Source organism: Eublepharis macularius, chromosome 3, assembly GCF_028583425.1.
Source record: "Eublepharis macularius isolate TG4126 chromosome 3, MPM_Emac_v1.0, whole genome shotgun sequence".
In the NCBI taxonomy this organism is placed as follows: domain Eukaryota; kingdom Metazoa; phylum Chordata; class Lepidosauria; order Squamata; family Eublepharidae; genus Eublepharis; species Eublepharis macularius.
The window spans coordinates 51,423,429-51,448,789 of NC_072792.1; the positions used below are offsets into that span (position 1 = coordinate 51,423,429).

Below are 25,361 nucleotides of genomic sequence, written 5' to 3' on the forward strand. Positions count from 1 at the left end.
ACTTTCTGGAGCCATCTTATTACCCCTCCCCCTCTATTTACTCATTCCCATCCCTGAAAACCTCCAATAGTGTTTCCCTTTCCCTGGTCTCTTTCTCTTCTTTCCACCCACACACCTTAACTCCCCATTTAGTTTTCCCTCCTACCCACTCCTGACAGCCTGCCCCTGGAAAATCTGGCCAAGGTCCCATTGCACACTGGGGAACCTGCAATGACTTGTGAGGGATGCCTCTGTTTCCCCTGTATCCCTTTCCCCATATTATTTCCTCTTTCCTGGCAGCTCCCATATCCTCACCCTTTCCCTGCTTCTTTCTTTCCATCTCAGCTGCCAAATAACCTACCTTATCTGATAGCCCTCGTCAACTGTATTATTTATTAAATATATACCCCTCCTTACTCCACAATATGGACACAAAGAATAACAACCATTTGATTTATATACGGCCTTTCAGGACAACACCCACTCAGAGCTGTTTACAAAGTATGTTGTTATTATCCGCACAACAAAAACCCCTGTAAAGTGGGTGGGGCTCAGACAGCTTTGGAGAGCTGTGACTGACCCAAGGTTACCCAGCTGGCTTCAGAGGAGGGAGGAATCAACCCCAGTTCTCCAGATTAGAGTCCCATCCTCTTAAACACTACGAGAAACTGGCAAACAAAGCAGCTCACATCATTTTCTTCCTCTGTAGCTTCACAACAACCCCTTGAGGTAGGTTTGGCTGAGAGTGTGTGACTGGATCAAAGTGACCCAGCAAGCTTCCATGGCAGAAAGGGGATTGGACCCTGGGTTTCTGAGATCCTACTCTGAAACTCTAACCACTGTACACACTGGCTGGGGGGAAGGGAGGAGCTGCTGTTGAACAGTAGCCTGGGTGAGGCATGGGACTCTCACGGTGTCAAGTTCCTTGCTGGCAAATTTGGCTCCAGTGAGTCCTCCCTCAACGGCCCAAACAGCCCTCGAAAGGGCCGTGCCCCCCCTCCCCGGTTGCCAGGTCCCTCATAGCCTCCTCGGGGCGGGGGGACGTCCTGACACTTAGTAACGGCAAGTAAACTTATTTCTGCTTAAGGTCATGGATATGCAAAGACACTTCTAGGCTGGTCGAGACCGTTCCCTCCTCTTTAAGTGGCAGCGGAGGCGCACTGCAGCCCTTCTTCGCCGGTGCTTACGGAAGGGCCCTGACCTCGCTCTCCCACCCCCCTCAACCTGCATCGAGCCACTACCAGGCGTCAGACTTCGTCCTCGCCCGGCTCCGCCCCAGGAAGCGGCGCCGCCTCCAGTCCCCGGCTGCGGGGAAGTCTCCCGCCCTCCGTAGGCAGGCCGCTGCGTCCTCTTTCTCGCCGCTCTCGCTGCCCTGACTCCGCATGGACGATGGGAGCCCCGGCAGGGACCTGCAGCGGCCGTCTCCTGCCGTTCCCGGCGCGCCCCGGCCTGATGCAACGCCGGCTGCGAGCGCCGAGGCTTCCTGGCCCGGCCGGGTGGTGCTGTGCCTGTGCGTGGGGGGCTTCCTGGTGAGCCGGGCGAGGGTTGCGGGGGCGGGTTGCCTGGGACGGGAGGCGTTGCGGCGCGAGAGGCCGGAGGAGAGGCGGCGCGTCGAGGGCTGCTCTTGGGCACGGGTGGAAGCGCCGGAGCGGAGAGTCTCCCCCTGCCTTGCCCTGCTCTCGAGGTCGTTGCGCCTTCTCTGTGGATGCTTCGCTTCTGTCGCCGGGCAGGTGTGATCGAGAGGTCTCGTTTTCTCAGAATCGTTGAAGCTGAGAGCAGAACCACAAGTGACAGAAGGCACAGATTGGACACTTGTCAGCTTCCCTCAAGTTTTGATGGGAAATGTAGGCAGCTTGGCAGAATGTTGGACAAATGACAGTTGAAAAGTCCATTGGACAGCAGTCGGAGAGCCAAGCTGCAAGACCAGGACGCCTACATTCCCCATCAAAACCTGAGGGAAGCTGACAAGTGTCCAATCTGTGCCTTTTGTCACTTGTGGTTCTGCTCTGAGAAGGTGAAGCCCAAGCCGGCACTCTGACAAGGAATACACGTCGAATATAATGTAGAACTGTAGAGTCCCGTATGCTTATTCTCTTGGCCCATCACATGAATTGGAGACGTTTAGTAAGCTCACCAGAATTAAGTGTTGAAGCTTTTTCTAGACTATGACCAGCTAGTGCATTTTTAATTAAGTGGGAATAGTACGTGTCCTACCTGTGCCACCAAGCAGTGCCCACCATGCCTTCCCACGTGCCCATAATAGTGTGATGTTCAGAGTCTGTATCCAGAGTCAGTATTTATTTACTTCATTTATTCCCAGCCTGTGTCCCAAGTGTGCAACCAAAGTGGCTTACATCTCCTCCATTTTATCTCGGCAACAGTTCTGTGAGAGCCAAGCTACAAGTGACACCTGACACAGGTTGGACGCTTGTCAGCTTCCCTCAAGTTTTGATGGGAAATGTAGGCATCCTGGTCTTGCAGCTGTAATGGAGAGCCAAGCTGTAAAACCAGGACGCCTACATTTCCCATCAAAACTTGAGGGAAGCTGACAAGTGTCCAACCTGTGTCAGGCATCACTTGTAGCTTGGCTCTGAGGTAGTGTGTGACTGACTCAAGGGCATGCAGCAAGCTTCCTTGGCAGAGTGGGCATTTGAGTCTGGGCTTCCCAGATCCTGATCTAGCCACTGCAGCACACTGGTTGCCGTATCTACAGAATTATAAACCTGGCCCCAGAGGGGGCTTCAAAAAATCTTCATAGCAGGGCAAAGTACAGAACAAGCAAGTATTTCTACAACTGTGGCTGAACCTCAGGGCTTGCCTAAAATTTTTATAATTAAAAGGTGAATAGACATTTTAAATGCTGTGAGTTTATGAGGTTACCTCCCAAGAACTTGACAGCCATCCAAAATTGCTTCTGCATTTTCATTTAGAAGCTTGTGGGGGGGGGGGCAGGGGACAAGCAAAACTAGAGTGGAGGGAGAAAGGAAAGAAAAATGGAGGGAAAGCAAAGAGATGGGAGCTGGAGGAGGAACAGAAGCAGGGAAATGGGGAAAGCTGTAAGAGGGAAGAAAGAACAGACCAGAAGGAAAGTGGCAGAAGGGGAGGAGGGGCTGGAAAAGGTAGAGAGAGAATGAAAGAGGCAGGGGGGAGAGCAAAACGGGTCTGTGAGAAAACTATTAAAACTAGACAGAGGAGGATAAAGAGGAGATACCCTTCCAGCCTCCACCCTTACATGTTCCTTGTTTGTACTTCTGAATATGAAACCCTAGGGGACAACAGGAGAGTGTTATTGTCTTCCTGCCCTGCTTGGAAGCATTTGACAGCCACTGTTTGAAATGGAGTGCTAGATGGGTGACATGCCCATGGCTATAAACTGAGAAGTGGTTTTTTTTTTAATACACACACACACACACTGCAATTTATAAATATATATATATATTTATTTTAATTTGTAAGGCTGAGTATGCACAATTTCAAAAAGCACAGAAATTATTTCTGTATTATTTAGGTTCATTCTAAGCCATTATGCAGGAAAATAGCTTTTTGTTGTTGCCCTTTTAGGATATTACACAAATCCCAGATGTGCGCACAGCATTCCAAAGCATGTTTTAAAATTGCAGCCAAGGTCCAGAAATGGCCATTAAGTGTATCTTGCATATGAGAGCGGAACTACAAGTGACAAAAGGCACAGGTTGGACACTTGTCAGCTTCCCTCAAGTTTTGATGGGAAATGTTGGCATCCTAGTCTTGCAGCTTGGCTTTCCAACTGCTGCCCAATGGACTTTTCAACTGTCACTTGTTCAACATTCCGCCAAGCTGCCTACATTTTCCACAAAACTTGAGGGAAGCTGACAAGTGTCCAACCTGTGCCTTTTGTCACTTGTAGTTCCGCTCTGAGTGTAGTCACTGTTGTTTCATTTTGGGGATGCCTAGCGCCTTTTCTGTTGAACAGAATAATAAAATGTGAAGGGTAAAAAAATACAACGTACTAGGTTTAGTGGTGTGGAAAACTTTTTTGATAGTGAACTGAATGGCAGTACCGTTAAAATACATGGTTCGGGGATTTGTAATTAAGCTTAAGTTACTAAAAATCAATGTTGTCTATTTTCAGGATTTCTTTGGTGTCAGCATGGTAGTCCCCTTATTAAGCCTTCATATCAAGTCTTTGGGAGCAAGCCCAACAGTGGCAGGTGTGGTAGGTAAGTATGTCATACTTCTTTATATGCAAATAAGGAAGAAGATGTTAGGAAAAGTGGAAGGCAGTAGGAAAAGAGGAAGATGTAAAACAAGGTGGCTTGACTCAATAAAAGAAGCCGTGTCCTCCAGTTTGCAGGCTCTAAGTCTGTTAATGATAGGACGTTTTGGAGGTCTTTCATTCATAGGGTCGCCATAGGTCGGAGGCGACTTGACAGCACATAACACACACAAGGAAGGAGAGTCTCTTTTGACAAAAGTCTCCAAGACTACTCAACCAATCTGCACTAGCAAAGTTTCCTACACAGTTTTGGCATAAATACATGGCTTGGTATTTAATTTAGCAAAAGTGGACCTTGAAATGTTTGTTTCAAAGTAGCCACCTACATGAGCCAAGTTTTTAAAAAGTGCTTAAAAGGTACTTCAGTGGTTGTGCTGCTCTGGTGAGTCACTCATCACAGTTTACTCCAGGATCAGGATCAGGAAAAAAGTGGTTTTGGAGGTTGTTTAGGAGAAGATGCTAAGACAAGTACTTCTTGGCAGGTGCTTATGAACCCCACTTTCTAAATTCCAGGAGCAGCTTTGAAACTCTTTTTAATTTGCTGGTGCTTCTAATTTTTCTTTAAAAACATAGCTTGTTTGAAACATGTGGAGCAACACTGACAGCTGTGTGCGTAAATATATAGCTGTACGAATATAATACAACCATTATCTCATCACAGTCTCTTAAGGTCAAAAGGCAGACTCCATTCAACTATGCCATCTGATGACCAGTTTTAAACAGCAAGAAGAAAAGCTTTTTTGTGGCTGTTCCACAGCTACAGAGATCTCTTGGTCCAGAAGAATGTTTTCCAAGTTTCCAACCCCCAGATTACTCTTTTCACATCCAGTCATCTTTGTGTCTGTCAGCTGTGGGATTCCTGGGATTGCGGATGATACTGGGGTGCATTCTGGTTTCCCTAGTGTTTCTAATGGACTTGCTAAATACAGAATGTATCCCTGAAGACTTGATTTAAGGAACTGATACGACCAGGAGAGCAAACCAATGACTACTGTCACAGCTTGAGTTGCAAATTTAAATACCTTCATAATATTAATATTTTGCTCTGTGTGCATTTTGTACTTCTAGGATCTTTATATGGAGTTCTGCAGCTATTTTCCAGCACCTTGGTGGTAAGTTTGTGTTCCTGGGCCTTTAAAAAGTTGCTGGTTTTAAACTCTCGTCCAGTGCAATGGACGAGAGTGTTGCATTTGAACACTCTGGGTTGTATTCTGGTAAGCAAGGATCTGTCCCCCAGAGCAAGACTCATCAGTTTAGCAGAAGAGACTTATAGGATCCAAGTCTGGAGGCCCAGATTCAAATTTTGCTTAGTTGCTTTGTATCTTGGGTACCCTTGAGCAAGTCACTGTCGATCTAACTTGCCTTCCAAGGCTATTGCATGAATAAATAAGAGTGTTTGTTATGTAAGATACTGTGAAGGCTGAAAAGTACTGTGGAAAAAAACACTGATGTCAGAATCAAATATAAGGGGCAATTTGGAGTCAGGGAAGCAGAGAAGGCAAAATCAGTTTTTCCCCCTTTAAATGGACCCATCTATCACAAAAGTTTGTGATGTCCCCATTAATTTCAAAACTCATGTGTGGAAAAACATTTGGAGAATTCTTGAATTTCTAAATTGTTCAGAAGCTGAAAAAAATAATTCAGTGCTTGCTGCTGTTCGGATACACGGTAAGATTAAGAAGTTGTTCTTTCCTTAGTGGTAGTTATAGGGAATTGACTTACTCATCGTGTAATTGCCATATAATTTCTTTGAAAGCATATCAGTTAGATCACTGTAAATACTGATAATCCAAAATTTGTGGATGCACACACACAAACATTTCCCCCCTTTTCAGTATCTCCAACACCTTTCTGTACATACTGCCAATTTCACTTGCTCAGCCATATAACACTCACCATTTTCAACTCTCCTAGCTGTGTGCATAGTTAATCAGTTCTGATTCCATTTATCTTACAAACCCAAGTAACATTTTAGGGAGTATAGATTTGGGTATAATATTAAACCTGCCAAAAAGGGAAATCCTAGTTTTGACCAAACTGTAACCTCGGAAATCACTGAAGGAAATACTGAGTTTACAAAAAACCATTATTATCCTTAGATACATTCCTAGGTATTTAATCATTTTACTGCTAGCTTAGAATCTACATAACTTCAGAAACAAGCTGTATACAGTATTATGTCTTTATCTGTTCTTTAGAAATAATTAACAAATGTGGGTTAAGTTCACAGACTATTAATGAAGGTGACTGATAACTTAGTTCAGTTTGATATGTTCTCACATATTTAAAAGAAATAGATGTGCAAACTACTTATAGTAGACATCTGTGAAAGAAAACTCTTTTTCTGTTTTGTCCAGGGATCTTGGAGTGATGTAGTAGGAAGACCATATTGCTTACTTTCCTGCATTCTCTTCAGTGCATTGGGTTATTTTGTGCTTGGCATGTCCACAAATGTGTTTTTATTTGCTGTTGCCAGGGTTATTGTTGGTAAGTAACATATTTAGGTCCAAGTTCAGTTCATTGTTAGGTTGTGACAGTGGGAATTACAGATCATGTCATTGTATAGTAGTGGAGAAAAAAAATCCTGAATAACTAAACACATTATATGTAATTCAGCCAAACCTAGGCTGCTGTAGCGTAGGGGTTATATGGTTGGACTGTGAGCCAACAATCTGCTGGTTTGACTCCCACAACTGCCATGAGCTCAGCAGGTAAGCCACTCCCCAGCTGTATTGTAGGGATAATGAGAACACTGACTTTGTTCGCCGCTCTGAGTGTGGCACTAATCAGTCCAGAAGAGCGGTATATAAGCACATTGTTGTTATTGCTGTTATTTCATTTTTCAGTGGGGAAATTAATCAGTATTTCTTCTTCTAAGTTTCAAGATGATGTATCTTTGCAGCCTGTGCTGTATAATATGGATTTGATAGTTTATGGCTGTAATTCTTCAAATACTTTTCTTGTTAACTTGTAGGGATTTTTAAACACACACACTCTGTTTCAAAAGTTCTCATTTCTGACTTGGTTTCCGAGAGAGAGCGACTTCTCGTAATAGGACGCTTCAACGCAGCCTCCAATTTTGGATTCATTCTGGGACCAGTGGTTGGAGGCTACCTTACTGAACTAGAGGGTGGCTTTTACATGACAGCCTTCATCTGTGCTTCAATTTTCATCTTGAATGCTGGTATGTTGTTTAATACCTTGCACGTAGCAACTTCTGGAAGTTGATATCATTTATGTGCCTTGTAATTTTTTTTTTAATCTGGAGTGTAAAGTTGTTCGCACAAGTGCAGATGTTCAAGATGGTTAAATGTCAGATGCATGCTGATTTGTTGCTGTCACCATAGGAATGTATAAGTACAATATTAGTGGCTGCTTTGGGTTGTTTCCAACCACATCATTCATCACACAGTACCACTAACTCAGTTTAAGAACAGAACATTATTCTAATTAGGACAGGGCTACTGTTTGATTGCCCAATATTTTTTCTCTGATGTTCTGAAGTATCTTGTATCTTATATGAATGGCTTAAGAGAAGGCATATTGATTGACATACTCTGTCTCTCACAAATCTCTTGGAGCCTTTTTCCACTTTATGCAGCGCTTTTATGGTCCAGAACTATACTTGTACATTGCATGTTTAGGGGAGATGTACCTGTTGTTCACCCTTCACATCCTCATTGCAATGCAATGCTGATTTATTGGTTCTGCATACAGTATAAAGAGGACTTTAGCTTCAAGTATGCTGTTTTGGAAACAGTTTGAATAAGAGGTTGCAAGCCTCAACTGTGTTTGCTAATAGGTTGTGATGTTTTCTTATTTCATGTACGTGAATTTAGACCTCTTCAATGAGGAGATCCAAATAATCTTTTGAAAGTTGGGTTATATTTTTAAAATGTTTTTTTTTCTAGCATGGTGCTTGCATTAGGCTGTATTTAAAATGGTGTATCCATAATAAACTATATAAACTAGATTTGATATGGTGTGTGTGTGTGTACACATGCTAAAAGCTTTGTCATCTGGCTATTGTGGGAAAGGGGCATTGCCAATTAAACAAATATGCAGGATATTTAAGTCCTACCTAGAGGACTCTATAGCATTAGAAACACCATGGTGACCGTCCCCATGCCTGATGATGAGACCTTTCCTCCCAAGCTGTCTAAGACAGCAGGCAGACAAGTGGAGCAGCTTCCCAGTATTCCTCTGGCAGAGCTGGCTCCCAGAAGCTCAAGGGAGGCTGAGGTGTAAGAAGGCATCTGAAGATGGCATCAGTTGGCAGTGTTGTCTTCCAGAAGGGGCAGGAGTGGGGTGCACAAGTTCCAGAAGACATAGGGGTGCAGTGGCCTGGGGTGGGGGGCGTGATACCGGTTAACTGAGCATTCTGAATAAGCAAGTGCTGGGTAACATTGCTACCTTATGCAGTTTTACTTAGAAAGCTGTCTCGATACATGCTTATAAAATAACTGGATATGGTTTCAGTAAAAAATTGGCAGGGTCACTGCTAAAAACTGTTTCCTTTTAATGAAATTACAAGTTCATGTGACTATCAGCAACAGAGAGTGCCATTTTGGATGACCTACATTGATTTGCTCTGCTCCCCTGCCTCATCCCTTTTCTTTCTTCATTTTACTTTTTAAAAATGAGAGGGAAAGAGACAATGCTTATATCCTATTTTTCTCCCTGATCAGGGACCCAAAGAGGCTTTTCACATAGTTTTCCCATCTTCCACTTAGTTCCCATAGCAACAACCTATAGGTTAGGCTGATTGTGATGGGCCCAAGGTCACCTGACAGGCTTCCATGGTTGAGCAAGGGATTCAAACCTGGTCACTCCAAGTCCCGTGCCAACTCCAGCCCTTACCACACCACACCAGCCCTTATTTATGAACATCAGTTACTCTCATTTGCACAACTATATCAATAAAAACATGACCATGCTGTAATCATGCCTGCTTATCCATCTTGAAACAGATGTAGTTGTAAAGTGGTGTAATGCTCTCTCTCTCTGCATAGCTTCCATTTTAAGAGCAAGGACAATATTGGCTCTGCGTAAGGCGGTTATGCATTATTGTGCAAGTTCTGTAGGCATAATATGCATTATGTTATCTTTATAAAACATATAATGTGAATACAGTCTCTTAAGTTTGTGTCATTTCCCTTTGCAGGAGTTTGCTGGATGCTGCTATCATATGAAGAAAACATACATGGTAATAAATGGATCAGTAGTAACAAAGGAAGATCCAGTCTCTCCACAGAAGTAAAACAAAGCCTCCAGATCAAACCTGTGTCTTGTGAAGCCGCAAAGCTTAGAAGTGTTCTTACCAGATCCTCTTGTACTGCAGTTGTATCTACGCTGAAGAATCTTGGCACCGTTGCAAGTTCTGATCTGTGGGATATCTTTCTTGTACGACTGCTGATGTCTATTGCAGTAATGCTATACCATAGCAACTTTGTATTGGCACTTGAAGAAAGATTTGGGATGAAGCCTAAGCTCACTGGCTACCTGATAAGCTACAGCAGCATGCTTGGAGTAGTTGCAGGCTTTCTGCTCGGACCAATCGCAAGACTGTATCAGCGCAATAACTATGCCATTTTACTGCGATCCACCATCCTCACTTGCTTGTTGTTAATGCTCTATTCATTATCAGCGAGTGTATGGACAGTGATCTTGTCCTCCACTGTTTTAGCATTCTCAACCACTGTTGGACGTACGTGCATTACTGACCTTGAGCTGACTCTGGGTGGGAACCAGGCCAGTGGCATGCTCATAGGCATTGGTCAATCTGTGTCCGCAGTGGGTCGCATAGTTGCACCTCTTCTCTCAGGAGTTGCCCAAGAGTTCAGTCCCTGTGGGCCCCCTAGTCTTGGAGTTGTGTTGGGATTTATTGCTGTGCTGATCATGTTTTTCAGTCGACCACAATATTGTAGCAGTAGGAGCTCCAAACTGAAAACTGCATAATGGACTGTTTGTTGTACACTTGAATGAATGGTCAAGCATTGGAGAAAAATGAGGATATGGTATTAAGGATTTGAAACATTGAAGTTCCAATTAATGCTTTTAGGAAATACCTTGCAAAGTCATGTATGTCTAGTTATTTGCTGACCCATCAATTGTCCAGTTTTAAAGTGAGGCTTGTACAGTTATAGAATGTCACAGCCTGTAGAGCAGAGAAGGTTATCAAGCACTGCTGTAGCATTTTTAGAAAAGGAGTTGACCGTGTGAATAGACCTTTCTCCAAATGTTTGATACCACAAGTAGTTAAAGAGTTACTGCACTTGTGCACTTACCAGTATACCTAATGTTGGGGAATGGAGCTGATGAGGTGAACCTCTGATCTGGACGTAAAATATGAGAGAGATCCTGGAGAAGGGCACAGGTGCCTGACACTTCAATTTGCATATGTTTTCTTCTTGCTTCCATCCTTGCTTTGATGTTAGCATTGTATGCTATACTGGAGTGCAAATGGGTCTTTTTTGGGACCCAGCAGCCTTGGAGGTCATAAAGCTCTTGTGCTGCTCCTTCCCTTCCTTTTACTTGGGTTGGTTGTGCAAAGTTCTGTGTCCCAAAAGCCTTGTAGGTGTCCCCTTATACTTGCCCTGGAGAAGCTGTGCGGGAAGGAGGATTTTCCAGCACCTGCAGCAAAGAGCCTTGGGAAAGTTTGGGGCCAACATGCCCTCTCTTCCACTGAACACAAGCCAACACGTTCGCTTTCAAGAGTATTCAGTTCGCTTGGTTTATCAAGATGGTGAGTACCATTCATCTGGCAAGCAGGAACAAGGATTTTGAATGAAGTATTGTATAGCATGACATGATGTTGCTGCTATTGAAATTAAAATTAGGTAGATTAGATATAACCTTGCTGATAATAACTAACACAACATTCAGAATTGCAAAAGTGCTGTTCCATTTGTCTTTGCTTTGAGAAAATGAACAAACTGAGCTTTTTTTAAAAAATAGATGCTTTAGGAAAATCCCACTTCTCCTACCACAGATCTGCTGCTTGGTTTAATCAACTACATTTGGAATGCAATAAAATTAAGTTTTGACTCTTGTTCTGTTAAAATGAACTTCAGCACAGGGCTGCACAACTGTGACCCACCAAGTTGAATGTAGGCAACCAACTTCATGTTGCACCTGCAAGGTGTATGGCAGTGCACCCCTGAATTTGAAATGCAAGGCAGACAACAAAAACTAGAGGATTATTGACTCCTTGGTAGGCTGTTTTCAACTTGATAGATCCCACATCGATGAGGTCTGCCTGAACAAAAAGAATGTGTTATATAAAATGAATGTTGCCTTTACTAAATGGACAATATAGAATAAGTCACATACCTCTTAAAGTCATTTCTGTAATTCTAAGCACACTGCATTGAATCCAATGGGAAGCATCTACTGACATAAGGGAGTGACTTTTCACCACCACCACCTGACATAGCTCCAACTCCCCCTCTTCCATGTTGTTCCTGGGGGGTCCCCTGTTTCCCAAGAGCAAGATTTCTGAGGAGATTTGGGGCTGCAATGGGAAGCAGAGAAATCCCAGTCTGCTGATGGAAATGCCTTCAGTCTGAATATTTTGCTCAGGATCTAACCCATGAAATTGGAGATGTTCCATCAAAACCAGTGAAGTTTAGGGCCAAGCAGTACTTTGCCCACAAATGCTTGCAACCAGTACCTGTTTTTGGAAGCTTTTGGGAAGAACTTCAGTTAGGAAACTAGTTAATTTTACTCCCCGGTAAGTATGCATGGGAAACCCTTGAAGGTAAATACAGCATTCAACTGCTTACAACCCAAAACAGAAAGATACAAAGCTGCTTATAAATCAGCCAAATTGAGAAAATCTAATTAGATTGTTTATACTATGTATAATAAACATTGAAGAGGGACTATGTTTTGTTCTGTATGTATGTTTTTGAGTATTTGGGACGAAGGCCAGTAAAACTGTGGTCTCAGGGACTCTTTTTTAAAGAAAAAAGTAGTTCAAACTAGCTTTGAATTGTTTTATACTGAGTGTCATCCCTTAATTGCACTACAGTGTTTTAAATGGGAAATAAAAAAAGGATGCCCACTTATCCTGTCTCAGTTGTTGTCTGCTTACTCTTTGGTCCAGCTGGTATAATAATGTACCTTGCATTTTAAAATGTGGCTCAAGTCTTAACATTTGGAAAGGTAATTGTTTTTAAAATACAACAGCAAGCATTTTAGTATCTTACTAGCTCCATGCTTGTGTATGCAGTATATAACAATTACAAGTTCTTGTGATTTCCAATTTAATAGTTTAAAACAATAGAAATGGAAAACACAAGGGAAAGTTACATATAGGTGACTTAACCATATGTGACTGCCAGCCCTAAATGATAATATTCCCAAACAGAAGTGTGTTTCTGCTTATGTTAATACATAACAAGCTTGCAGCTACACTAAAGTGGTCTCTAGTTTGCATCATAAAGCACCACTTGGTGCCTTGCCTACATGTGGAACAAGATCTGTGGAGCAGGTTCCTTCTCTAATCCTCTCCTGCCATTCAGAGCATAAGCCTGTAGACAATTCTCTAGTGTGCAGCACTTTGTATGTAACAGGTAAAAGTAGGCTACGCGTCTGTTTCCAGGCACGATTCCAAGTCCTGTTACCTTTAAAACCGTAAATGGCTTGGGGCCTGGATACCTGAAGGACCATCTCATCTCAACTATCCTGCCCACCATTTGAGATCTGTTTCTCAAGTCCTGCTGTCTGTGCTTCCACCTTCAGAAGTGAGGTGAGTGGCATTTTCTGTGGTAGCACCTTGCCTTTGGAATGCCTTCCCCCTTGGGGCATACCTAACCTAATGGCCTGGTGCTTAAGACATTTTTGTTACCCAATCCTTTGATTATGGTTATATCTTCCTAGTTGTTTTATGGTCTGTTTCTGGAATCGGATCTAGGTTTTGGATAGTTATGTGTAGTTTTTATGTCCCTGGGCTTGTGGCGGGAGGGGGGGGGGGCTAATGGCTAGTTTGTTTTTATATTGATAATTTAATTGTAAACCACCTTGAACAGGACTCTGAAGAGACAGCATAAGAATCTTTGTTAAAAAACCTTTGTTAAAAATCTTCCTGTAAACAGAGATGAATGAGTTCTGCCTGCCTCTCACCTCATAATTTTCATGGTTTTTAATGAGTTTTCTTGGGAAAGGCTTTTCAGCAGTTCACATGGAGGGCAGGAACAGCCCCTGCCTTCCCTGCTCCTCCCTCCACATTTTCCCAAAGCTTCCCCAGGTGAATTGGAGGACTAGGGGGAAAGTAGCAGCAGCAGCATTTTTAAGTTCCAGCAACTCTTGTGCCCCTGGTGGAACTGAGAAGTTCCCAAATGTTAGCTTTTCACCAAGCGGTCATGAGCTAGACCCAAACATTTGGGAGGTTTGGAGGTTCTGCTCATAATGGGTCATTTTCCAAATTTGGCAACAGCAAGATTTTTGTCCAGTAACACCTTAAAGACCAACAAGATTTTCAGGGTATAAACTTTTGAGAGTCAAAGCTTCACGTATCAGGAAGTGGCGCCTCTCTGCCTAACCTAGCTGGAAAATTCACATGAAAACAGTGACTGTATATATTGTGTGTATCAGGGAACTGCATGCTCCCAGTATGCATGGCCAATGGTCTCTCAGTTCGTATGGATATAACATCTGAAGAGGTCTCCAAGGTTCAATGCGCTTTATTGAGAAAGAAAAAAATGTTTCATGAGGGTTGTAGATATGCATCATCATACCCAACAGAGGGCGCTATAGCCTAGGGATTGCTTTCTTCTACTGTCTTGATCTTGAAACAAGTTTTTCTGAGCATATCGGTTTTATCTGAATCACTTGATTTTATTACTGACTACTAGTTCTAATGGTTTCGTTGTGACTGCACTCCCTTAAGTGTTGTTTATTACTGGTTTATGATTGTTTGGTGGTTGTATTGCGCCTGGGTCACAGGTTTTCCTTTCTGTTACAGTTTTGTTTTTAATTTCAGTATATCATAAACTAGTTTGAGGTATAAATACTAGCAACTGGATGAAATAAATAAAAACATTTACTTCCCTTCAACAAGAATATGGAACAGAAATAAATTTAGTGTGAAGCAAAATAGATCACGATAATTGGCTTATAGTTAAATGTAAGTATTTGGGGAAACATTACATAAATTGTTGTGTAATATCTTGTAATTACCTTCTTAGGTGGGACATCATTAATAAAAAAAATAGTTTACTGAGCGCCAGCTTTTACTGTCAGTGAGTCATTTTAGACTTTTCCATTCTATTTATCCCCTGATCAAGCAAATGCTGATTTTCCCAACCCTATCTGATGTCAAAGAGCCCTCCCCCACAAACACTCCCTTTTTTTGTTCTCGTGTACACTAGCTCCTTGAATGCAAGAGCACACTGGTAATTTGATACAACCCTGGTAATGCCAGGAAATGTCTTGGTATTCTTGGAGTTGAAATACCTTATCTGCCTGGACACACCCTGGGAGGTTGCAATCAAGGGCCTTTCCCCGGACTCCATAGTTTTGCCTCCGTGATATTTCATAAATCTACCTCTCTCAACCAACCAGGACCTTCCCTCGACAGAAGGAAGAAAGCGAGTGAGAGGTTACTACTAGCACTAGACAAACCAGAGTGCTTTGGTAAAAGCTCTCTTTACTGCCCTCCTCCCCTCCTTCAGTTGGCAATAGCCCATAGGTGAGTAGGTTTATGTAAAGAATTCGCTGGTGCATGCCTTGCAATTTTTTCACTGTTTGACCTTGCCATTTTTGCTAGTTTCATTCCCCGCTGTGTATCTTATTAAGGACAATTCTGTTCCCCACTATTCCCCCATTAAGAGCTATTTTCTCTCTCTTTCAAAGTGCCATTTTAAATTGGGACCCCAATATAATTAATTAACCCTGGGTAACACAAATTGGGTATTACAAATGTAAAGTGTGTTTCACACTTTCTCGCCTTGTGGATTCTCTTTGAGTAACGTGTCTAAAAAGGGCACTGTTTGTTTACAAAAATCTACAACTGATGCAGTTGTGAAGTGAAATCCTAAAGCTGGGAGGGATATTTAATTGTGTTACTTCTCTCTCTGAACAGGAGAGCATTGATTTTCAGAGATTTGTAGTAGAAGAGCACTATTAGATGAGCCTAAGGGTCCATCTAGCCCTGCGTGCCTTTTTGCACAGTGGCCAACAAAATGCCTGCAGCATTCCATATGAACAGGGAATGAAGGAAAGTTAGCTCTGCCACCCCCAAGCCTGTACAAGTCCAGGACCATAAACCTGCAAAAACCATCTTGGATAGGCTTTGGAGGAAACCTAATCTAACAAGATGTTGTCTCACAATGAGGTAAGCAAGACCCTAAGGGCTTATCTTGTGAGTCCAGGAGATATGTTCTAAAACCAGACTAACAGGATGACCAAAGCTTGTGAGATGTTAGCACACATTCCAGTACACTTAACAAATTTCTAATATAATACCATACCATCAGACAGAACATTCAAGCCTGAATTAACCACCACAGATAGGACACAATTAGTGTAGTACCCATTATCACGCCAGATGAGATCATTTTTGAGTCACCACACTATCACAAGACCCAGAAAGCCTGTAGATTCAAGGGTTAAATAGACTTGTTTTTAGGCTGGCAAAGTAAGCTAAATTCCTTCTCCACAACTGCCATGCGCCCTCATGGCAACTGACAACTCTCATTGTGACAGATTTCTTGGATCTAGGCACCACCTCACAGGATTTTTCTCTCTGTCGTAATACAACTTCCTGCCTACCCCACTGACTAGAATTCAAGGGAATAGAATCTGGGCCTGCATGTAAACTGATGTATCTGGTAGGCATGAGATGATTTGATTTTTAAAATGACAAAAACAAAGTTTATTCAGGAAAACAATACACAATTGAAGTAAATATTAACACATAAGTAGAAGGGGGGCGGTGTTAGGTTTTAGAGAGTACTATCCCAAGGAATACCTTCTCTCAAGCAGGTTCAGAAAATTAACAAAGCACTCTGCTGCAACTAAGTTACACACCAGACCGAGCAAACCCTGTTGGTATGCTGTAAACATCTTTGTACACTCAGTTCCCTAAACAAAGAAACTTAACCAAAGATCTGATAGTTCCTCAGATATTTAATTCCAACTCCTCTTATACTAACCCTCAATTCTTCTGAGGGCCCAACTGCACAATATGCTTAACACATGTTGGATCATGACTGTGCAACCAACCACGTAGTCAGGCACACACCAGGGGAATTAATCTTTAAAAGTGCTCATTTGCTTGGCACTGCAAGGGAGGAGGAGGAGGAGCTTCCAGTTTCCCTCCTGCACAGTTTTTGCCTGTGGACACTGTGGCATCCCATTTCTCTGGCTCCATGTGCTTGAGGAGCCAGAGAAAAGAGGTGCATGTGTGCATGTGCACACACGCACTGCTGCTTCTGCTGGCAAACACCAGGTAGGAGGGAAACAGAAAGCTACTTCTCTCCTCACAGCAAAGAATTCCCCTGATCTATGTCTGACTGAAAGTCCAGTTGTGCACCCATGACCTGACACTTATCAAGTATATCATGTGTTGAAGCCCCAGCTCTCAATCCTCAATACTTAATTTTCCCCTCACAACCGTTGCTGCCGCCCCCCTTTTTTTACCTGCACACCCGTACTCCCAGGCTGAATGTATGTACTGCATACAGAACACTATGAGCAAGCTTCAGACATGGGGAAGCAGGCGCAGAACATCTGGAGCAATCACCATGTCTTTTGTTTCCAGATGGTTCTTGCAGCAATGACACTGGTATCAACAGCAATAACCTTGCAGCAATGACAACTTTTGAAGATAGATCAAAATGGGTGGCCATGTTAGTCTGTCTGTAGCAGTAGAAAAGAGCAAGAGTTCAGTAGCACCTATAAAGCACCTTCCGAAGAACAAGCCTTTTTTGCAGGGGAGGGGGGGACTGGGAAAGGCAAGGTGCAAAATAGGACTAATGAAACCAAGCCCCACCAAGCTGGAAGACAAAGGCTCCTCTCCATGTATTATCTTGTACATGACATGCAACCAAGGACCATCAATGCAATCTGGATGTTAAGTGCTCTGTGACAGCTGAGGATCTCCGATTCAAACATTCCCATTGTTCCCAAACATTGCCACCACAGAAATGACTGGGTGTCATACCTTCAGTTTTGTAATGCTGTCTCTTTACCAATCCCTGCTGTTTTGAAAGGACCCTCTACAATGAACGCTGGCTAGTTTTACTTGTTTCCTCAGCCAGACCTTTTGCTTAAAGATTTTCTTTGTGCGATTTTCTAATGCATGTTTTTAATCCAAATTACTTCTACATTTACGATTGATTGAGCAAGCACACCTGATGATTCTTTGATAAGTTTAATAAGAGTTTAATAGTAAGTTTGATAGTTATAGTAGTTCATTATCCCATACCCCTTCCTGTATCTGTCTCTCTGAGCTGTCTCTAAGAGCCAAGCTACAAGTGACGCCTGACACAGGTTGGACACTTGTCAGCTTCCCTCAAGTTTTGATGGGAAATGTAGGTATCCTGGTCTTGCAGCTGTAATGGAGAGCCAAGCTGTAAAACCAGGACGCCTACATTTCCCATCAAAACTTGAGAGAAGCTGACAAGTGTCGAACCTCTGTCAGGCGTCACTTGTAGCTTGGCTCTAACAATAATAAAGGCCACCCCTCCGTCACCCCAGTAAGTACCCCATTCCTCTGATTATTTTCCTGCAAACCAGGTTATCCCAAATTGTACTCAGAAATTAGGCCTTTTGGCTAATTATGACGACTCTCTGAGGCCACAGAACCAATCGATCCTGAGTAGCCTGAATGTAGTAGCTTCTGGCTCCAGCAGCTGTAACCCCAGAAGCATCCCTGAGAAAGGAGCCAAGTTTTGGTCACCTCCATGACTTCTCCGGCCATGTGCTGTCTAGGATTGCAGGAGAGAGAGAGAGAGAGAGTAGCCGTGTTTGATATCAAAGTGAGAAACTAAGATCAGGCTGCAGGAGCAGAAAAGCAGAGTCAGTGACAGGAACATAGTGAGGCTCCCTTGAGGGCCTGAACACACTCTTGACAAACAGTTCCGTTCTTTGGCTTCCTGAGAATCACCAAAATGCAGGCCACGTTTAAAGATCAGAGTTTGTTGGGTAATTAAATCAGCCTTCTAGGACCATCAAGTAATCTGCCCTACAATGCAGAGTTCTCTGAAAACTGAATCACAAGTGAGGCCAAAGCATCAGCCATCTCCTAACCTTTGTCAGTCAAGATTGCCTGTCAGGTAACTCAATCAAGCCACTACCCAGCCTGTCCAACAGGCCTGAGCTGGCCACCTGTCAGATAATCTAATCATCCTGGGCTAACTGTTCCATACTTTCCTCACATTTTAAAATCATCCCCACATTTGGATAGTTCTCTTCCTTCCGCTCTCCTAAAATCCAAATCTTCCAATCAGATTCAACGTTTCTAGCCTGGACCCAATCATGTCACAGCAGAGACATTCTCAGTGCAACTAAAGGTGTATAAAAGTCACTTCTCAACCCCCAAACCTTTATAGCTGGTTTCTGGATCCTACTGGCTACCCCAATCCCACACTTGCTGGAATCGGTTTCCTCTGGGCTTTCCACAGACTGCAATAGGCTCCCAACACAGTGGATCCAGCCTTCTTCCTCCTGACTGCTACGCAGAATAGATTAGCTGTATCTTTGCTCCTCACCTTACCTATTTGCCCTGTGTTGTCAGGATACATTTTTGTTTTCTACCTGTCACATTTATGCTTCAACAGCAGGCAAGTTATGTATCAACACTTTCTTTCCCTATCACACTCCACCTCTCTTTAGATCCAAGTGCCTCTCCATTCCCACAATTGCCTCCGCACCCAGATTCCTCTAGTGTCTGCCTTCCTTCTTCTGCCTCCTTTTAATTCAGTAGTTTACAAAGATTTTCAATGATATTTCACCACTGAAGAATAACTTTTCAGTCAGGAATCGTTTAGGGCTTCCCCTCAAGTCAATTGACAGCCTCTTTTCATAATTTTTCTGTGCTCATCAAGAGTCAGGTACTAAATTAACATGTCTACTTATTCTGAGAGACTGTGGCTGGCATGGTGAACTTTACATCGGGCTATTTGCATATTCAGCTCATGGGGATCATATCTGCTTTATTCATTGGTTCTGGCCCCATACTGCTTTGATTCTTTAATTCTACACTTTGAGGGAGTAGAACCGAATCAGCGCCTGTTTTTTTATTTCTGCACTAGAAAAATGCCCCATTTCTGTTGTGGGCTTTGAGGATGCCTTCGTTTTGTAGATTGATAGGCTGATCTCACCTGTTTCCTCAGTTGCTTCTCTGAGGACTGATCAGTTTCCTCAGCTGATTTGCTGAAGAAACTTACAAGGCTTTTTTGTGTGTGCATCTTTTTTTAATGGCACCAATGTTGCTGTTTTAAATTTTAAAAAAGAACGGACTAAAAAGTACAGGAAACACAGGTGAAAACTTTAAAATATGAAGTGGGATTCAGGGCTATCACTCCCTCCTCCCCCAGTTGCAAGGGTTTATTTTTTCTTTAAAGCACCAACCTTTAAATGTTGCTATTTCTTTTTTTAAAAAAAATTAGGAAAAAACTGGGATTGGTTGTTGTTCAACCAATGGAGATGCAAGAGAATAAATGGGAGGGTGAAAGGTAGAGCCAGGGCCAGGACTCACACCCAAGAAAGCATTCTACACTTCAAAAAAGCCCAGGTTTGACTTCCTGGGAGGGGGGAAGGCAGCTGGATATTTGCGCAGGGAACAATGCTGCAGAAAAACTGGGGAAAGATCAATTCTGCAGCAGATGCAACTTTTCTCTATGCAGAACACAAAAAAGTCTGGGGAGCAGCCTGGAGATTGAATTGGGGTATTATGACCATGTGTGCAGAAATGCAGTATGGGACCAGAATCGATGAAAAAGCCCTGTGCAGAAAAGACCTGTAACTCTGAAATGCCGGTTCTCTCCAAGACCCAGACCACCAGCTATCAATTGCATACACTTTCCCCCAAATTCTATCAGCTCTTTGAAAGCTGTTGCTGCAGCCTTCAAATCAGCTCCGGCATTCATGAGGGATTGGTTGTTTAACAGCTAATAACCAGATAGCCTTCTGTCTGTCACTGTACTCCTACATGTGTAACCTATTTTCCAATACAGTAACTCGTTATCCAACTAGCATGCCAATTTACTTATGGCAATAAATTTTGTAATTATGCATTGTGTAAAGGAGTTTCTCCTTTGTCAGTCCCACATCTACAGACCAGCAGGTTAAGTTTATGATTCCTAGTACTATGGGAGAAGAAACCTCTTATAGCCACATGCATGAGTGTATAGCTACCATCATGCCTCTCCTGAAGTGTCATCATGATTATAAACTGAAATGCTCCAAACTTAAGCGTGTATGGTGTAGTGCAGAAGTCCATAACCTCTTTGAGCACCTTTGGAATTGTGACAAAAGGTGGTATGCCCAACCACAAAATGGCCACCACAGGAGGCACAGCTAACAGCAAAATTCCCACCTTTGGAGGCAGAGAAAATGACAAAATGGCTGCCAATGGAGCAGCACTAAGCACAAAATGTCAGGGTTTGATGTTATATGTAAGTCTAGTAGTAAGTCTTCAACATTTCAGGGAGCAGATGTATTCATTTTAAAAGAGAATGCCTTTTAAAATGAAAATACTGCTTTTCCCCCATACAAGCAGCTTGCCTTCAATCACATAATGAAAATCCTTGTGCTGTGGTGGCAGCTGCTCCCAAAGTAACATTTTTAAAAATTTGCAGAGCCAGTCAGATCTCCAACGGTCAATGAGAAGCCCTGCTGGCCAGCAGCCTCATCTGATCCCCACCCACCAAATGTGAAACAAGGATTTTTCTGCCTTAGCTTGCATAATTTTACAGCATTTGCATTGCTGTTGACCACCTGTCTAGTTCTGAGGTATTCTGTTTGCAGTCCACATTCTTGAATAATTTGGTATCACTTGCAAATGCTGCCCCTTCTCTGCTCATTGCTGGTTCTAGATTGTTTAAGAACAAGCAGGCTAATACAAGTCCCAATACAGTTGTGGGATGCTTGCAAGTGGTGATCGATAATCTGAACATTTTACACACTTTTTGTCTTGGTCCAAACAATTCAAATGTATCAGATTGTGGAGAGAAGACTTGAGTGCACGTTATTACATACTGTTTTTGGTACAGTCGCTTCTGTCCCCCCTGCCACTACCTTCTGGGATGAGACTTGTTATTTAGCAGTATCACTTGGTATCTGTCCAACTGTTTTATTGTCCAGATCAATTTGCACATGGATGTTCTTGCATTGCCTTGTATTTCTTTCTCCCTCCCTCCACAGAATTTTTTTCATACTTTTAGGCAAATACAAATGTAACATTTTGTTGCTCATGTTAACACAGTATTCCTGACAGACAGTATTGCCCACATCAGAAACTAAAATGATACACAAACCCTGCAACTGTCCTGATTGTGGCTAAATTTATACATATGCATTTTTACCACTGTCATTTAAACAATGTATCTTACAATGACTGGTGTAAAGAGGACAGAAACTACAATTGATTCTGTGCTCAAGAAGTCAGTAAGTTTAATGACCCAATTATGACTCTTCTTCTTTTAGTGCTCAAGATGATGCAGCCTGCTGAATGCGCAGGTGCAAAAGCCGCAATACATGTTACAAGTGTAGTTTATTGCTAAGGCAGAGCCCCAGTCTCACGCTGTAAAACCAACTGCACAGAAAAACTTCAAAAAGCGACATCAAAGCAATTGTGTAAGGGGTTTTGACTCATGAGAATTGTACATATTTCCATTGTGCTATGTTCAGTGATCACGTTCATGTTGAAATTTTTCACATCTCTGCTCTTACTTTGGATTTCCTGTTCTTCAATCACTTACTAATCAAACAATGAACCTGTCATTTTATCCCATGACTGCTAAGTTTATTCAAGAACTCTTGTCAAAAGCTTTTTGGAAGTTCAAAGATATAATGTCTATTAGACTACCTGTTATTAGAACCAAACAGAAGTTTAAAAAGTGACACAAAAAGCGGAAATTCATATATATTAATGATTTATTTATTAAAATATTTATATCTTGCCCTTTCCTCGTGGTTTGCAAATCACAATTTAAAACGTATGGAATAAAATAAAACACCAAATAGTCCCAACTACATACTTATAAATTATTTTTATCCCTTTCAAGTGACAAGCTTCAAGAACCTAGTTGAATGAAATCATCAGGCTGACAATATTCCTGACAATATATAAGCAGCAGTACATTCACAGACTGTTTACCTCTCATAGCTCAAGGTAGGACATTAGAAACAAAAAGCTTTTACATTATTATATTTACATTCTTATACAGGTAGGGCATAGGCCTTAGAAGCAACCTCTCTTATCATGTTAATATGCCTGAACCATCCATATCCATGTTATTTATTCCATAATCACAATTTATTCAGACTGATCACAATGATACCTAGGAAATACTTCATTTTCCAAGAAGCTTTCTAACAGTGTTCATATTTGGGTCAAAACATAACACTTCACAGCCAGTTTGTCAATGAATTTAAAACACACTTGCACAACGCCAAGCCAAGCACAGCCTGTCAGTTATAGGGCTTGGTAAACTGTTGACTGTAAATCAATGAAGAGTTATAAAGAATGCTATGGGCCAAAGTACATGGTTGGTGGGCTGCATTTGACTTTCATTTTCATTCCCTCATTCCTCATGGCAACATTCATGTTCTGCCATCCTCTATTTTATCCTCATAACAACCCTGAGAGGTAGGTTAGGCTATGTGAAGAAAGAAACTGGAAAAAATGGGGAAATGCCTATATCTTTTCCCCCAGGTACTTTGTTCTGATGGAAAAATTGAGAAATTGTGGGGAGCACTGGATAAAATTCCTATTTTATAGCATGAAAAGGTCTGAGGACTCTCTCTCAATTTTTTCTAACAGGAAATTATAGAAATTTTGGAGAACACTGAGAAAACACTCCTATGAATGAATGGAACACTTTTGAAGATGATTTTACTCACTGAAAATATATAGCATTCTATTTTTACAATGGAAAAACTGGAAAATCTGGAGGAGCACTGAAAAAAAATCCTATGAAATATTTTTGCTTTTGGCTATAGGTGAAATGCTTTTTAAGAGGTTTATACACACTCAAAATGTATAGTACAAAAAAGGACTTTTCATATTTTTTAACATAAAAATTGGGACATTTCAGTAGCACTGGAAAAACTCCTGTGAAATGTTCCCCCTTCCCTTTGGATTGAGCGAAAAGTACTAAAATAACATAGGCTGCAGTTGTGTATAGATTTCTCTTGAATCAATGTATTTGCTATTTGTTTGTAGAAAACTATGGCATTTATACTTTTAAATGCCATAATTATGTAAATTAATACAATTTTATATATTAAGTTAGAAATTATATATGCTAAATTGCAAATTATGCATTTTTGTTATTAAATCAACCAAACAGACTTATGCAAGTACTGCATATATTTAATTTTTTACCAAAGTGTCAGTTTATATCTGGAAAAAATGGGGAGGGGGAGTCCCCCTCACCCCGGTGGCTTCACAATTTCCAGAAATTTTACATCTCTAGGTCAGGTGAAGACAGAGAGGCCCTGACTAGCAGAGCGGAGATTTGAATTCAGAATTCCCCGTTCCTAATCCAATTTATTAATTTACGACATGGGATTTATGGACATAACGTAGTTCAGCATTTGGTATTGCAGGATTTGCAGCTTCTCTTAATGCATTTTCATGTTTTACAATATGTAATTGTATCTCAGTGCATTGGGTGCCTCTAAGAGAACAGCTTGCAAGTGCTTTAAAAGAGGTGCATTGTGCAATTTTTTTTCAGTGCAATTTGTATTTATATCGTGCCATAGACAAACAAATAAAATAAAACAATTCTTTAAAAAACATACTATTTGATTTATAAAACTGCCTTTTGTTGTGGAAGTTTAACAGCAGTTATAAAATAGTATAATTGCATTTTTTTGGTTCCATTGCAAGTAGACTTCCCCCTTCCCCTTAGTGAAAGAACATGGTTTCTTAAAAAAAAAGAAGCTTTTCTTTGCCACCACCCCTCCAAGAGTATCCAGGGTTATACCTTTAGATGGACCCAGCTATCCAGTCAGTTTATAGATTGCTAGTCTACCACATCTGTGGTTGACAGTTGCTCTTTTTAAAGAGTTTTCAGTATGGCTTATTCTAGGATTTGTCTCTAGGACTTTCAGCATCTGATGCCTGCCGGACTAATCGAGGGGGTGGAATGGGCTTGATGGATCTGTTGTCTTCAGCTGCATCTTCTTCACGCAGCGTGCCAAATGTTGGCCGAGAGAGCAGTGGTTGCCTGAACCCCCTCGTTCCCTGAAGGTGGCTTACAGACTCCTGGTTATCTGTGTCCATTTCATTCTTCCATTCCATTTTGCCTTGCTGCTGTCGAAGTCTCTGGTCTCTCAAAATCCTCCCTGCTTGGGATTTTAAATTCAGCACTGTAGTGTGATCAGATTCAGAATCACTGCTGTCACCCACTGCAAATTTAGAAAATTAGTATATATTAACCTACTTTCTGAACATTTGTCTATCCTGTATAATGAAACACAAGTTTGGACCCTACCACAGAATGCCAAATATTTTGCAGTATGATGTGTAGTTTTTATTTAGCGTAGGAAGCTGCATAACAATGGAATTTGGAATTTATAATTGCAGGGAGGCCCAAAGAAAATGAAAGTTCATTCTAACAAAATTAATACCAGCTCTCGACACACAAAAGGCACATCAAACTCAAATAAGATGGGATAAAATCATTTTGTGGGGAATTGTTCTGTGATATTCTTTTGATTCATTTCAGTATATTTTAATTTTGCTGTTGCCTTATGCTTTGTGTTGTTATTTGGTATATGTTATAAGCCACATCAGGTTTGGAGACTGCATGGTACAATTTGGGCTGCATTTTCTGCCATTTGTGATGTGAGCATACTCATCTGATTTCTTGCATGCATCTGACAAAGAGAACTGTGGTTCTCAAAAGCTCATGCTACAGTAAAGTTGGTTAGTCTTAAAGGTGCTACT

At 41.8% G+C, this 25,361-nt stretch overlaps 2 protein-coding genes across 2 annotated transcripts in view; one reads left to right on the top strand and one right to left on the bottom strand.

The window, feature by feature from the left end:
* Positions 1 to 1,277: 1,277 nt before the first annotated feature.
* On the top strand, positions 1,278 to 12,303 carry MFSD9 (major facilitator superfamily domain containing 9). Its single transcript, XM_054975020.1, has 6 exons — positions 1,278 to 1,508; positions 4,091 to 4,178; positions 5,303 to 5,346; positions 6,592 to 6,721; positions 7,209 to 7,418; positions 9,399 to 12,303. Exons 1-6 carry the CDS (start codon positions 1,362 to 1,364, stop codon positions 10,190 to 10,192), a joined length of 1,413 nt encoding a protein of 470 aa, XP_054830995.1. The 5' UTR covers positions 1,278 to 1,361; the 3' UTR covers positions 10,193 to 12,303.
* An 11,552-nt stretch (positions 12,304 to 23,855) lies between these two features.
* SLC9A2 (solute carrier family 9 member A2) overlaps positions 23,856 to 25,361 on the bottom strand; it is a 45,857-nt gene continuing 44,351 nt past the window's right edge. Inside the window, exon 12 of the mRNA XM_054975069.1 lies at positions 23,856 to 24,820. Coding sequence (XP_054831044.1) covers positions 24,498 to 24,820 — 323 coding nt within the window. The 3' untranslated portion in view covers positions 23,856 to 24,497. The remainder of the gene's footprint in view (positions 24,821 to 25,361) is intronic.